The 13,589-nt window shown below is 53.3% G+C and overlaps 6 protein-coding genes across 6 annotated transcripts; 4 read left to right on the top strand and 2 right to left on the bottom strand.

Moving 5' to 3' along the window:
* Window positions 1–583: 583 nt before the first annotated feature.
* Window positions 584–3,164, top strand: RHO25_003243 (uncharacterized protein; the record flags this gene model as incomplete). The annotated part of the gene is made up of 3 exons (XM_023598752.2): window positions 584–1,011; window positions 1,510–2,360; window positions 2,434–3,164. The coding sequence occupies 3 exons, from the start codon at window positions 584–586 to the stop codon at window positions 3,162–3,164; spliced, it is 2,010 nt and encodes a 669-aa protein (XP_023455115.1).
* A 202-nt stretch (window positions 3,165–3,366) lies between these two features.
* Window positions 3,367–5,112, bottom strand: RHO25_003242 (uncharacterized protein; the record flags this gene model as incomplete). The annotated part of the gene is made up of 3 exons (XM_023598751.2): window positions 3,367–4,331; window positions 4,382–4,840; window positions 4,893–5,112. The coding sequence occupies 3 exons, from the start codon at window positions 5,110–5,112 to the stop codon at window positions 3,367–3,369; spliced, it is 1,644 nt and encodes a 547-aa protein (XP_023455827.1).
* A 1,282-nt stretch (window positions 5,113–6,394) lies between these two features.
* RHO25_003241 (uncharacterized protein) lies at window positions 6,395–8,255 on the top strand (the record flags this gene model as incomplete). The annotated part of the gene is made up of 6 exons (XM_023598750.1): window positions 6,395–6,606; window positions 6,713–6,818; window positions 6,880–7,248; window positions 7,302–7,612; window positions 7,662–8,148; window positions 8,208–8,255. The coding sequence occupies 6 exons, from the start codon at window positions 6,395–6,397 to the stop codon at window positions 8,253–8,255; spliced, it is 1,533 nt and encodes a 510-aa protein (XP_023455826.1).
* A 632-nt stretch (window positions 8,256–8,887) lies between these two features.
* On the top strand, window positions 8,888–9,411 carry RHO25_003240 (uncharacterized protein; the record flags this gene model as incomplete). Its single annotated transcript, XM_065602376.1, has 2 exons — window positions 8,888–9,151; window positions 9,175–9,411. 2 exons carry the CDS (start codon window positions 8,888–8,890, stop codon window positions 9,409–9,411), a joined length of 501 nt encoding a protein of 166 aa, XP_065458448.1.
* A 273-nt stretch (window positions 9,412–9,684) lies between these two features.
* Window positions 9,685–10,272, top strand: RHO25_003239 (uncharacterized protein; the record flags this gene model as incomplete). Its single annotated transcript, XM_065602375.1, has 1 exon — window positions 9,685–10,272. The coding sequence occupies one exon, from the start codon at window positions 9,685–9,687 to the stop codon at window positions 10,270–10,272; it is 588 nt and encodes a 195-aa protein (XP_065458447.1).
* A 1,480-nt stretch (window positions 10,273–11,752) lies between these two features.
* Window positions 11,753–13,215, bottom strand: RHO25_003238 (uncharacterized protein; the record flags this gene model as incomplete). The annotated part of the gene is made up of 4 exons (XM_023598748.2): window positions 11,753–11,903; window positions 11,963–12,594; window positions 12,652–13,114; window positions 13,169–13,215. 4 exons carry the CDS (start codon window positions 13,213–13,215, stop codon window positions 11,753–11,755), a joined length of 1,293 nt encoding a protein of 430 aa, XP_023455824.1.
* Window positions 13,216–13,589: the final 374 nt, after the last annotated feature.

Below are 13,589 nucleotides of genomic sequence, written 5' to 3'. Positions count from 1 at the left end.
AAGAGAACCAGACTCTGTGTGGTAGCAAGGCCGTAGGCATGGACGACAAGGACGTTGCCGGCGTGAAAATCAAGGGAAGGAATGTTCGTTCATTGGAAATCCAATGGAGAAAAATCCGTGACACGCCCATGGCAGAGGCTGCTGGAGTCGAAGCTGAAGTTGGAGACCAGGTCTGATTGTGCATGTGAAGAACATAGCACCGCACTTGGCGCGTACCGAAACCGATACATTGGAATAATGAATGCGCGAATGCTTCTTGCACGAGCTTTCACGCTTCAGCCTTCAGCCCATGACAGTCGAAGTGAAGTGCAAGCGCTCGAGAAAAGCATCAGCGCGCAGTGGAGGAAGGCATGAGGCAAGACATTGCCAGATGCCAGATACGTGGGCTGGGGTGCTCTTGCCTCTCGCGCGACTTCGCGGCTCCTGCCCCAGCACCGCTTCTTTGAAGGCAACCACCACCACAGTCGCCACATCGGCAACAATACTGTGTGGCTCACATTTACGACAACACGCTCCGTCAGCGGCTCTCAACAGTGATTGCTGTCGCCCGCTCTTTCCTCCCCTCACATTCATTCATCTATCAATGGCGAAGCGAGCAAGGAAGGACAGCGAGCCCGGGACCATCGCAAGAAAGGTCCCTACGATACCAGCACCTCCATCATCTTCGCAGCCAGCTGGTGTACCGTCGGCATTCAGAGTGATGATCGGAGGGAAAATGTACGGCATTGCTCCCATAAAGCCAAGCATCACAGCTAGTACACACAAGGATGTGGGTACGGCTACGGCACCTATCGAGATCAACGACGACGACGACGACGAGGAGGAAGATGAGCACGGCACGGGAATCATTTCTGAAGCGACAGGCCGAACAGAGTCTGATCAAGTGCCGCACTTTGAGCCCGAGAGCCCAGTGCCGATGCCAACGGCTGGCTCGCGGTTGTCAGACACTCGCGGCACAGTCCAAAGCGCCGCCAACTTTGGCGTAGAACGAGTACTCGAAGACATGCTGAAGTAAGACTGCTCCGGTCTTGTCGACGCCGCTGCCGATGGCGAGTATCCGAGAATCTTCGCCGAGCTCTACGAGGACAGCGTAGACAACGAAATGACGCTGGCGAACACCCCGTTTGCGGGCTATGGAATTCAGCTCCAGAGTGGTTCCGGGATCGCAGTCGTCTATGTCCAACAGGAACTACTTGGCAATCGACTTGACCGCCTAGACAGGTTGACGGAGGTGATTCGTGCAATCAGCCAAAAGTCGGAACGGCATCGCGTGCAGCACCCACACCTATACAGTACTGTTGTCAGAGGCCGAGGAACTTGCCGATGCGCTGAGAAACGCCGCACTGCACGGCATGTTGTCACCGCAATCAGCTTGCCAGCCATGCCTAGACGCGCAAACGGTAGCCCTGTCTCAGCGCTGCGAAGTCGTTGGTTGCACACACTCTTTCCGCGATCACGACAGGTCTGAGGTCGAGAGGTCAAGACAAGCTCATATGAAGAATCGCACAGTGGAGCTACCACCACGCCTCTGTCTCGCGTGGTCACGAATGCTGGCCTGCTCGTCCTGCCAATACGAGCAAAGCCTGGAACGGCCACGAGGACGATCACCGACACCACCTTGCCATACAGACTTCCACACCATTACATGTTAGCAGGAGGCTCGATTGACAACCCACAGAATGTAGTGGCGTGCCTTGGCTGTTGCGTGGAAATGCTGCAAAGCGAGGATGAGAGCCACATGAGCCAGTCGCCTGGCTGTCGGCCATGCAGCATAGCTCCTATTTGCGCCGGCTGTGGGCACAGAGGTCTCACTTGCGACACCAACGACATGGCATGGGCAGAGCCTTTCTGCAGCGGCGACCTTGTAACCATGACTGACGATGACCTAGAAGCCATGTTGCTAGGGAGTGGCAAGGTCAAGGGAATTCAAGGATACCCAGCCGCAACGATACGACACGCGCTCGAGAAGCGGCGACAGATGCGAGCTCCTCTTGTGCGGAACACAGAAGCCGTCGGTGTGGATGCGGCATCCATCGTTGCTTTATGCGCGCAGACTACGGACTACCAAGCCCTCAACGCCGACACGCTCATGGCTCTGGCCCAGTGGACGAATACTGCCCATGTTGAACACAGTCTAGCGCCGCTGCAGAATTCCGGAATGACACGTCGAGAGTGGGAGCGTACCCTGCGCACAGCGTTTCCTCGGGAGAAGTGGCCAGAAGACGCAGCTTTTGGCAGCCTTGCAGACAGCCCTGCGGGCAGCCCTAAAGATGAACGAAGCCTGACTGGGCAAAAGCTGCGGTTTATTGTGCGGAGGAAGGGTGTCCATCGCGCGCGAGAATGGCATGCTCTATTCGGTGGTTATTGGCGGCGAGCGAACTGGATACCAGAAGGATGATGCGGACCCTAAAGGCTGCGTGCACGACATTCTAGCACATTGTCATCTCACGATGGCGTTCACGAACGGCTTCGCCCCATTGCCTGCTGAGACTGTACAGCATATCGGAAACTCGTCCACGCGCAATATTCAAGCGGTCGGCTGCTTGATGCGGACTAGCAGCGGCGATCGATCTAATGACATCGCTTTCGAGGCCTACGGAGAAGAGAATCTGGTCCTGATTGAACGTTTCGAACAGGGTAACTTGGTGAATTACTCGCCATTCAAGGTCACGCCTCAGCGGTTAGACAGGAAAGAGACCGATGCCATCGCATTCATCCTGTCGGACCGCCAAAGCCCTGGAGATCGCGAATGTGTATTGGGTATGAACAGGCTTCGGATTGCATACCCGCGTGATCAAGTCATCCATTTGAACCTGATTGTTAGTGGTCCCGATGGATTAACTGCCACACAGGACCAGTATGCTCGCTGGGCGTCGTACTGGGAGACTCAGGGCGTGTTCGTGACATTGTACATCTACCAGAAAGTTGTTCGACCTGAGATCATGGCTACGGTATTTTTCCGCAGATATATGAGATGGAGTGCACGGATGGATGGTTATCTTTCAGAGCCGATTGTCAACGCCGCAAGCGTAGGAGCGAGAGATCCCGATTCGGTGGAGTTTTACCAGAAGGTGCATGACTTCTGGGACCTCAACAACATGTTAGCGCAAGGGAAGCACAATTGTGGTCGGCGGGTGGAATTCGAAGATCTTCCAGAGGCATAAGTGCTGAACGCAGACCGCAATATTGTGTGAGGATCGCGAGTAATAATCTGTCAGTGAAGTGCGGATGTACGAGCAATGGTGGCCAGGCGGAACAAAAGTTCAAGAATTTGAGATCTCAACTTTATATTCAACACCGCCAGAATCTCATTGAAGCTGTAGAATTAATGCTGTCTGTATTTCAGGTTCTGTCGTCTCATTGTCATCAAAGCATCAAACTCGCGCCTAGCGCGATGCCAGCCGTCCAAATAGCCGCGACCCCAAGTGCAGTGAAATCAGCGCCTGGGATGCTAAGTACAGTCGCAGCAGCAGACGATGATTCACTCGAAGATCCAGTCCCGGACCCTCCAACAACTTGAGCATTTGCCGGCACAGCACCTGCGCCGGTAGCAGTTCCGATAGGCGTCGCAGCTGTGGCAACTGAGTAGGCGACCGTGCCAGACTGTACCTCGCCAGGTGCTTTCACTGTGTTGGCAGGCGCAGTGTTGACTCCTGAGACTGCTGCAGCGACTCCTGTTGGGCCGGCTTGAACCGTCACGATATTTGGACTTCCAGGATTGGTTGCAGCTTGTGCGATCGAACCTTGGCCGTTGTCGAGGTCAAAGACCACATACATGCTCCGAAGTACGGCATCGCCCAGAGTGAGGAATGGCTGTCCAGAAGTGTCCGGAGCAAGGAGGAAGATACAAGCTTCGTTGCCTTTGTTATCGTAGCGCTGGGGCTTCCTCGTTGTAGGGTCGATGATCGGGACGATGAATTGATCTGGCGTGACCGTGATGGTGACCTTGCCTCCAAACTCTAGAGAAAGAGAAGGTCCAGATTTGGCGTACTCACAAGAGCATATTCCGCTTCTGTCCACAAAGTCGAAGTTGGGCTCTATGTAGTTGAGAAAATACCGCTGTGGAATTGACCAAGCAGTACTTCCGGTGTCCAGCAGAACTGGTAGAGCAGGGTCATCGCGGTTATATGCCTCCACGCCGGGCGAGCCACCGCTCCACAGCTGTGCAGTCTGCCCACCCAAGGAAATGTTCGCCGCGGTCACGGTTGTGATGAAATTGAGAGGCAATTCCTGACCATCATAGAACTGCGGGAGGAAGTTGACTGTCGCAAGCGAACCAGTGTACTTTGAGGTGTCAATGCCGCCAAATAGGATTGTCCCAGAGCCAGCATCTATCACGTGTCAGTGCGCGTTCACAGCTCGAATGCTCTTTTCCACTCACTTGCACCATTCAAGAAAACCGAGTACAGTCTTGAGTTGATCTCTCCTGCATCTTTGAGAACCTCGGGCATGTTCTGGTAAAAGTTACGTTGCGACGTGACGGCCTCGTTGTTACTGTAACCGAGCCCCATGAGGCCGAGGGAGAAACCAGTGGTGCTGTCCACGGTAGTGGCCACGCCGAACTGCACAGGCGAGATGAGCACATGCCCAATTCCAACAACATCGGAACCGTATGGACCCAAGGCCGTGGAGCCATCGCCAAAAGACGTATTGAAGGCGGGCGCGGCGTGTACCTCCCGGTATGTGCTTGACTTTGACGAATCGAACGTGCCGCCCTCGCAGGCTTGTGTTGCCGTTGGTGGATCTTCACACGTGCTCGCAGAAGAGGCATCGAAGTACAGGTCAGACGATCCTGTATCTAGGATGACTGTCTGGGGCTGTGGAGGCGTACCGACAGTTACTGGTGAAGAGTCAGCAAACAGGCCATAAGCACAGTCCGCTTTACAGCTCACAGTTGGCGTAATATGCGCCTCCAGAGCTCCAAGCTAAGACGTCGAAGATGTTGGTCTCGATGAATCCATCTTGCCGCGGTGTCAAACGCGAACGCGCTGGAACTCCTCGTGCAGAAAGGTCCGTCTGTCCTCCGGTGTGTCGATCTCGCTTCGAGATGGAGAGCTCAGGCAGAGCACTGGTGGAAGTCAAGAGCAAAGGCAGCGCTGCCAGGGAGCGCATGATCCTTGTTATTCAACGATCCTAGCTGATAAGCTGAGCAGATGTCAAGAAGCTGCACCTATGCTGGCATATGAGATGCTTGTCAAACGACGGCCAGGCGCGCATCACGACCTGCGCTTGCTGCACGAGAGACGCGAACCAAGCCTCTTCAAGGCGAGCACCGAAGCTTGTTTGGTGGCGATCCCTCGTGTGCGATTCCAGATCTCGCCCGTGGAGGCTGTGGAGGCATTTTCTCGCCTCTCACGCGCGACTGGAACGGCGCTCCGTTTCGACGGCACGGCAAGCTTCGGTTCGTTGCCGATGACGCGGCACCGAGTGAAACAGAAGCTCCGGCGAGCAAGTGCTGTGCTGCGGATGGAGTGGCAGTGGCATCTTGTCGGCGACAAACGATGCATGTAAAGGAGGGTGCGATGGGAGAACATCTCCCTGGTCGCCGTATTCGCTATACACCTCTCCGACCATGTCGTTGGCTGTCGCCACACGACCAGGCTTCCGTGGTTCCGCCTGCTTTGGCTTTGACCTGCGTCACAACAGCTGTCGCAGTGTGCGAGCCATCATCACAGGGACCACCTACGCATTCCCTCGTGTACAGCTTTCAAGGAAGAAAGAAGCAAAAGCGGCCTTCACGATGCATTGGAACACGCCTGGCGGTCAACTAGGCAAGATGCTCATGACATCGACTGCCGCTCAGATGCCGAGAGTCCTACTCCGCGGCCAAGGACTCAGCTCGCTACCACACTTCGATGCCGCCTGTGCGATTTGTGAAGAATGAGCATTGATCTACGCGTACAACAATACTTGAAGATGCTTCCGACCCCCAGATCACTGTACTAACTATTGTCATCGCAACCAAGGCAGGTGAGTGGTGCGAGGACTGAATGCGACCCTGTTGTGAATGCTTCAGCTTCTTTCCTACTCTGAATCATCTACCAGTCTCGAACTTCCTTGGTGTTCGGCAAAAACTTGAGAACAGCATATTTTCCAGCATCTTTGCCGAAAAGCAGCATGCATGTTGCATAAGTTTAACCTATCCGAACAACAGCAGCATAGTACTTCGCACCCAAGCGAGCCCCATATCGGATCCGAACGCCCAGCGTCCCCCCAAGGCTTGGTCTTCTAGGATGATGGCATGCCGCGCACGGTTGGGGTCCAAACAGACGCCACGTTTTGGACGATGCGCTCTCCCATGCATCATGGCCATGCGGACTAACGATCATAAAAGAGGGCTCGTTGCTCGTGGTCGTCTTCTTCGTGCACATTCTGGCGTGATCGAGTTGCCAAGATGTCACCTATTTCACAGAACGTAACTCAGCCAGCAACTGGTGATCTCACGCCATATCTACCGTCTACGCATGAAAAGAAGGACGATGACAGTGACAGTCGCTCTGCATCTCGCATCGAGTATGCTATTGACGGACCTCCAACTGTCGTCGATGCTGCGACGGAGAAAGCATTGATGAGGAAGATCGACATGAGACTTATCCCCATGGTCATGTGAATGTATCTGATGAGTTTTATGGACCGAGTGTCGATTGGTAATGCTCGGTATGCAGACTGGCATCTTCAACAATTAATCAGACGTACTGACAATATTCACAAGTCTCTACGGCATGGAAGAAGACCTCGGACTCGTTGGCAATCAATATCAAATCGGAGTTTCGGTGCTGTTCATCACATACTGTCTGTTCGAGGCGCCGAGCAACATGGTACTAAAGCAACTTCGACCCAAATGGTATCTCGCAGCATTAACGCTGGCTTGGGGGCAAGTCGACACAAATTCCACTTCGAATGACACAATCTGACCAAAAGCACAGACTAGTCGCCACCTTTTCAGCCTTTACGCAGAACTTCGCAGGTCTAATTGCCATTAGACTGTTGCTCGGACTTTTTGAGGCCGGTCTGTTCCCAGGCTTAATTGTGTATTTGACCATCTTCTATAACAAGCGCCACATCGCACTGCGCATGGCCTACTTGTTTGCAACTGCAGCGATCGCAGGAGCTGTCGGAGGACTGGTTTCATACGGCATCGGATTCATGGACAATGATCCAAATCCAGTCAACGTCAACCCCGGAGACCCAGACTACGTCACTCCACCCGGAACTGCTGGCTGGCGTGCCTGGCGATGGATTTTTGCAGTGAGTAGCGTAAAACGTCTGCTCCAATCTCACCAACTGATCATTTTTTCCAGATCAATGGCGCATTGACCGTGGTGACCGCCTTCGCCATCCCATTCGTTCTCGCAGACAAGCCGGAAAACGCAACGTTCTTGACTGAACAGGACCGACGCAATATGGTCTTGTTGCGCGAGGCCGAGGTTGGTCAAACAAAATCCGGACAAGAATTTGCCATGAAGGACGCGAAAGAAGCATTCGTTGACTGGAAAGTATACGTCATGGCAGCCTGCCAATTCTGCTCCAACACCACATTGTATGCCTTCAGCGTTTTCCTGCCGACAATCATCAATCAGACTGGAAGCTACTCTATTGCGGAAGTCCAGTGGTGAGTCTCGCACTGTCAGAAGAACGAGGTCGAAGACTGACTTTGATAGCTTGACAATCCCCATTTACGCACTCGGAGCAGGACTGTATATCGGCTGCTCATTCTGGTCGGACAAGATTCAAATCCGCGGTCCATTCATCGTGGCTTTCACAATCGGTACGATCCTCGGTTACGTTCTCCTGATCACATACGCCAACCCTGCTGCCGCACTTGTGGGATGCTTCTTTGTCGGAGGATGTATCTTCCTGACTTGTGGTATGGCGATGCCCTGGTTTACCTCAAATAATCCACGATTCGGCAAGAGAACTACTGCGAACGGGATCCAATTAACAGTTGGCAATGCTGCGGGCGTTCTATCGCCATTCTTGTTTACTGGAAGTGGTCCAGTATACACGGAAGGTTACGCTGTCGCTATCGGTTTGCTTGGGCTCAGCGGATCGTTATTCACCGGCATGCATTTCTATTGGCGCAAGAGAAACGCCAACAAGAGGGCTGGAAAAGAGGATTGGACAGCGGAAGGGCTTTCAGATGATGAGGTGAGTTTCGCTAACTTTGTTGCAACGACGAAACTTCTTTCCACTAACGATTCATGCAGGTCAAGGAGTTGGGTGACAAGAATCCCAACTACTTCTTCACGATATGATGCGTGTGCTTTCAAATCGATTATCTAGACTTTGTGCGATTCAACCGTGGCAGAGGGCAGTGTGATATATCCGTCCTAAGATCCAGCAAATTTATCTCCTGCTCATCTGGACAGGGCCTTAGGTGTCGCCGTGAAGTGGCGTCGGCACGCGCTGTTCTTGCTATCTGGAGCTGATCCACCATCCCCTGCCTCTTGCCTCTTGCCTCGTACAACTTCAATCTCGACATGTCGACGTCCCAACATCTCCACCAGGACACTGATGCCCTGCCGCTCACCTTGTCTGCTTCACTACCGATCGCTATACCTAGCCAGCTCCACGCTCTGATTCACTCACATCGACCTCACACGACGCCGCTCATTTACTTGATCAGTCACACCAAGACATCGCAACATTACTCCAACGCTGTGAGTCGCACTTTCTACAAAGGCTCCGCTCACACTAACATTGCCTCCTAGGAGTGGCGTCGAAGTGGCTCCCAATGGCGAAGCGGACGAGCGACAATGCCGCTGTCCCCAGCCCAAAACGTATCAATCGGGACCAACATGAGCTGCTACCCGCCACTCAGCCCATGCTGATGCCCGTTTATTTCATACCAAACTCAACACAAGGGGGAAACATACAGACGCCAGCCATGCCCATGATGATTCCCTCAAATTTCCAAGCACCAAGCACGGACATGCTTCACGCTATGCAAGGCGCGTTGCAGGCTGCAGCGAAATGCCTTCTCGCTCGTCAATCGCCACCATCAACTGGTCCTGGGACGAAATCAATGCCCATTGAGATCGACGACGACGACGATGACCACGTGGAATCTCCTACGCCTCCCAAGCATCAAGCCGTGGAGACGCACCACAAAGCGCCGCTGCAACAAGACTTCTCACCAATGAGCGAGAAGGTAAATCATACACGAGAGCAGAGAATGAAGTACTGTGGAAACTGAAGGCAAAGGGACTGTCGTTCGAGGAGATCGCCAATCGTCATCTTAAGGCCAGAACTCAGGACGGACTCCGAGAGCAGTGGAGCAACCTCGAACCGGGACTGGTCCCGCCCCACTGCCGGAAAGCAAAACGAAAACTAGAACCGAGACTCCATGCTCCTCTGCTAGTGGAACTCGAGTGTTATTCGATCCTCGTGTCTCCGCCGTATGCGGCGTAGCTAAGGCGCTCTGTATCGACAAGCGAGGCAGCTGCGGAACCCAATTCGCGAGAGAGATGGCAAAGTGAGTATATGTCACAAAAACAAGAACGGCGCCAGCCTCGCTCGCGGAGAGGATATGGATGCGCCATTGAAGGATTCGAATGGTGAGACTCGCCCTCAGCGGGAGATGGGCTCCGAGGAAACCTTCCAAAGCATCAATGGCTGAAAGACTCTATCTTCCGCAGCTTTCTGGGTGGCCAGCAAGTCATAAACCCGGCTCAACTTCGCTACATGGTAAGGAGAATCACCTTGCCACTTGCTCAACAGAATGGCTCCTTCTGGTCAGTGACAATCAGCAGCGGCGGGTCAAAAGGTGCGAGCAATTACTACTCGAATCCGAATGGATGGCTCTACGAAGTGCTTATCCACATGCATCGACCCATGCCATTCACCAATGGGTTTGTCAGCCATCCAGCCGACATGATGCAACACATCACGCAATCCTGCCTCCGCAAGGCTACACAAGTCATTGGTGTGTTCATGCGATCGAGCAGTGAACCGCTCCCCATGCTGGTGTTCCCTGTTCGAAAGGAAGAGAATCTCGTTCTTTCTGACAGGTTCGCACACATGTCAGGCGGCTGGGTACACTTCTCCGACACTGTGATCACAGCGCAGCGCCTGAACAAAAAGGGAACCGATCCCGTGGCATACACCGTACACCACCGCCTGCTACTCGGAGACCGCGAGCTGAGCGAGGACTTGCACGAGCTTCGAAACGCTTACCCACCTGAGGTCCTTGTCCTCATCAACATGATACTGAGGGAGCCGGACGGGTCCACTGCAACACAAGGTAATTGGGAATCTTGGGAGCGTTATTGAAAATCAAGCGGGTATACATCACAGTGTATGTGTATCAGAAGCAGGTCTCTGACGACGTGGCCGCGACGCCCTTCTGGAGAAACCACATGACACGGAACTCTCGGATGAATGGCTATTTCCCAGGTCCGATCACCAATCTATGCAGTCGCGAAGCAAGAATCCTGTCGAAGGAGAGGACTTGATCGGGTTGCGGGTGAACGCAGACTGCAATGTCATGTAATGGGGAAGCTATGAACACTAAACATGTCTCTGGCAGGTCCGCGCATCGCCTAGGTGGCTGAGTGAACTTCTCAAATCCCGCGACCAATCTCTTATGGGCTCAGACACCGTGAAAGAATCTCTCTGCTGGCAAAGTTGTATCAGGAAGTTGCTCATTGTCTAGACCACCGTGTGGCTTGGTTGCACAACAGCTTGAAAGCCATGGGCTAGTGGGGCAGCAAAAATGTGGCTTCTGATGCATGTAGCATTCCCAGACTTCCTCTGTGATTATCCAGCTGGAAGTCATCTCAGGTCCGTCGAAACTTCACAAACTTTCAGTGGTGCCATTGCGTTGTCAACGGCGGATTAGCATGCCGAGCGAAACCGCCTGTCATTGACACCGATACTCTGACTACCAACAACCAGACGAGTACAATATGTCTTGCGGCATGTCACGAAGAGAAGTAGGGCGTGGTCAAAGTACGTGTCAAAAGAGCAGCACGTTCTTTGATCCTGACATACTATACCAGAAGCACAACACATCAAGACCAAACAAAGAGTCCCTCCTTCTGCCGAAAGCCTCAAAGTAATCCCCTGGTACCAGTCGGTCTTCACAGCAGGCACCACAGCCTCCGGTTTCCTCGGTGCCATTCTCGTCAGCGTCACAATCTCTTCTTCGCCCGCATCGACGCCAAAGGTAGTTCTCGACCTCTCCGCCATCGGGGCCACACTGTTTCTGATCTTATTCCTCCTGTGTCTCGGTGTGAGCCTGGCCTTTGAGTTCCAGAAAGAAGATCTGGCGCGATGGCGAGGATCTGACAATCGCTGTGTAAAGCATGGAACCAATGCAGGGTTGGCAGCTCTGAGCTTCCTGCTCCAAGCATTGCCGTTGGCGGGGACGGCGTGTCTGAATCTGATCATTGTACAGTATGCGGCTGCAGCTGGATGGGTTGGCTTGGCCGTCACGGCTGTGTTATCTGCAGTTGCCTTGGTTGCATGGGTTACGCAGCTAGTGCTGTACTGTCGTGAAGAGCAGAAGAATGAGTCCAGTCGGGATGACACGATTGGAGAGAGCATGTGTAGCTCAGCGTTAGTCGGGGAGGCTGAAAGGCTTGGTAGCTGTCCGGAAGTAAGTGCGCAGAGAAACGGAGACATCTGAAAATAAAGTGGTACTTGGTCGGTCTCGAGTTGCGCAAACCTGCATGACTTTTGAGAGCCTTAGCTGAACAGATCAACCTGAGTTAGCTTACCCACGGGGTCCTCCTGAGCGAGCCCAGGTTCATTAGAAACCCCATGTCGACTCATAATTCTCCATCTTGAGAATCTTCTCAAACTGCCTCCTCCTCACACCAACATTACCTCCGTCAAATAGAGGCAGACACATCGCATCATTCAGCAACCTCGCAAACGCTTGGTCAGTGCGATACGAAGTCCTGGACGCAGATGTCAGCTTTCAAACCAGTCCAGCCACAAACGCAAGACGTTAACTCACATTCCAACAACTTTCATGCAGTCCACCACAGATTTGACCGCATTCTCACTTCCATAGATCTTCGCCTCAAGACATAATTCTTGTCTCGAAGGAAAGTCTCCCGGACCTTTCTCCAAAGCGTGCAAAGCTTTCCATGTCAATAATCTTGTAGTGTCGAGGCGCATTTTTGTATCCATCAACAAGTCTGCCACGCTCTGTCGTTCAATGATGGGCAAAGCTCCGCCGCGAGAGTCAGCTTTTGCAAAGGTCAAAGCCGCATCGAATGCAGACCGCATGATGCTGGTCGCGAAAGCTGCAACGAGAGCAGCGGAAGCGGTGAAAGATTGCTCGATGACTTGCGCTGCGGCGGTGCCTTGCGCTAACACGAAAGATGAGGGGATCCGGAGATTTGTGAGACGAGTGTGAGGGCCAGATGTGGCCGGATGCCCAGCGAGCTCAGGTTCGTCGAGAATTTCATAGGCTTCGGAAGAGTTAGATGCGATCGTTTCCCGGGTCAGGCAGAAGACGATGATTGATGCGGACGGATCGGCATGGGGATCCTGAGGCGCGCCAGCTTCACGGACCTGCCGACAAACGAGGCACTGGAGATCTGCGCCACGCGAGTCCCACCCGGGGCTGTTTGTCGTCCAGAGCTGCAGCGTCACTGTCAGTACAAGGGAATGCCAGAATGCAAGTACCGAGAGCCTTACCTTGTCGCCATTGACAACCCAATCATCCCCATCCTTCACAGCAGTAGTCTGCAACCCATTCCCACCTTTCTCCAACCAGTTCGCAGTCCCCTGCGGCTCCGAGTGAACCAAGCTCGCCAACGGCTCTCCTTCCTCACCAGCTTCGAGGAAAGGCTTCAGACATTCCTTCTGCAAACGCTCATGCCCACTCAAGATAAGCGGGGTCAAGCCGAGACCAGTTCCTGCAACCGTTAACGTTACACTCACGTCCGTAGCATACATCTCCTCGAGCGCAATGGCAGCATCGACGAGACTTTCGTTTGTGCCTCCCATAGATACAGGAATCTGTCCTTTGATAAGCCCGCCAGCAGTCGCAAGCCGATAGAATGGTCGTATGGCTTGGAAGCGTGCTGACTGCGTCGGAAGCTTGCTATATGTTGCGAAGGCTCCGCCCAGAACTTTTGTTGCGAAGTTGCGAGCATCTCTGAAGATAATGTCAGTATGTAATGAGTTGTTCTAGATGCTGTTCTGAGCTCACTGTTGCTGCTGCCGTTGTGCTTCTGTGAGTTGAAAATCGATCGGCATCTTGGTCTTTACGTCTGCTGCAAGAGGTCACCCTTTACTGCTGGGCGCTGTCTTGCTTGATGTTGCGCGGCCAGCTTCCAGTGCTTCTTATGGTTTCGCAGCGGAATGAGTCCGAAGGCTGAGGTGGAGGTGCAGAGGGTCAGCATGCAGGCCAAGCCCGTGAGCTACTTGATGGAGGATCGCCTCTACAGAAGAGGAAATAGGCAAGGGCCAGGCTTAGCTTGATACCTGCCGCTGTTGTTCCTGTCAGTCTAGCGTCCCATGTCGTTCTTCAGCCCTGCAGCACCAAAATACTAAGTATCCTGGCGACAAAAGTGTTTGCCGGAAAAGTTCCGATCCCTTTGGAGGGTAAGTGGTACATGCATAGCATAATA

This window comes from Cercospora beticola, chromosome 2 (genome assembly GCF_033473495.1).
Source record: "Cercospora beticola chromosome 2, complete sequence".
In the NCBI taxonomy this organism is placed as follows: Eukaryota; Fungi; Ascomycota; class Dothideomycetes; order Mycosphaerellales; family Mycosphaerellaceae; genus Cercospora; species Cercospora beticola.
Note: the sequence above shows the minus strand (reverse complement) of the source record. Positions and strands in the feature narration are given on the sequence as shown.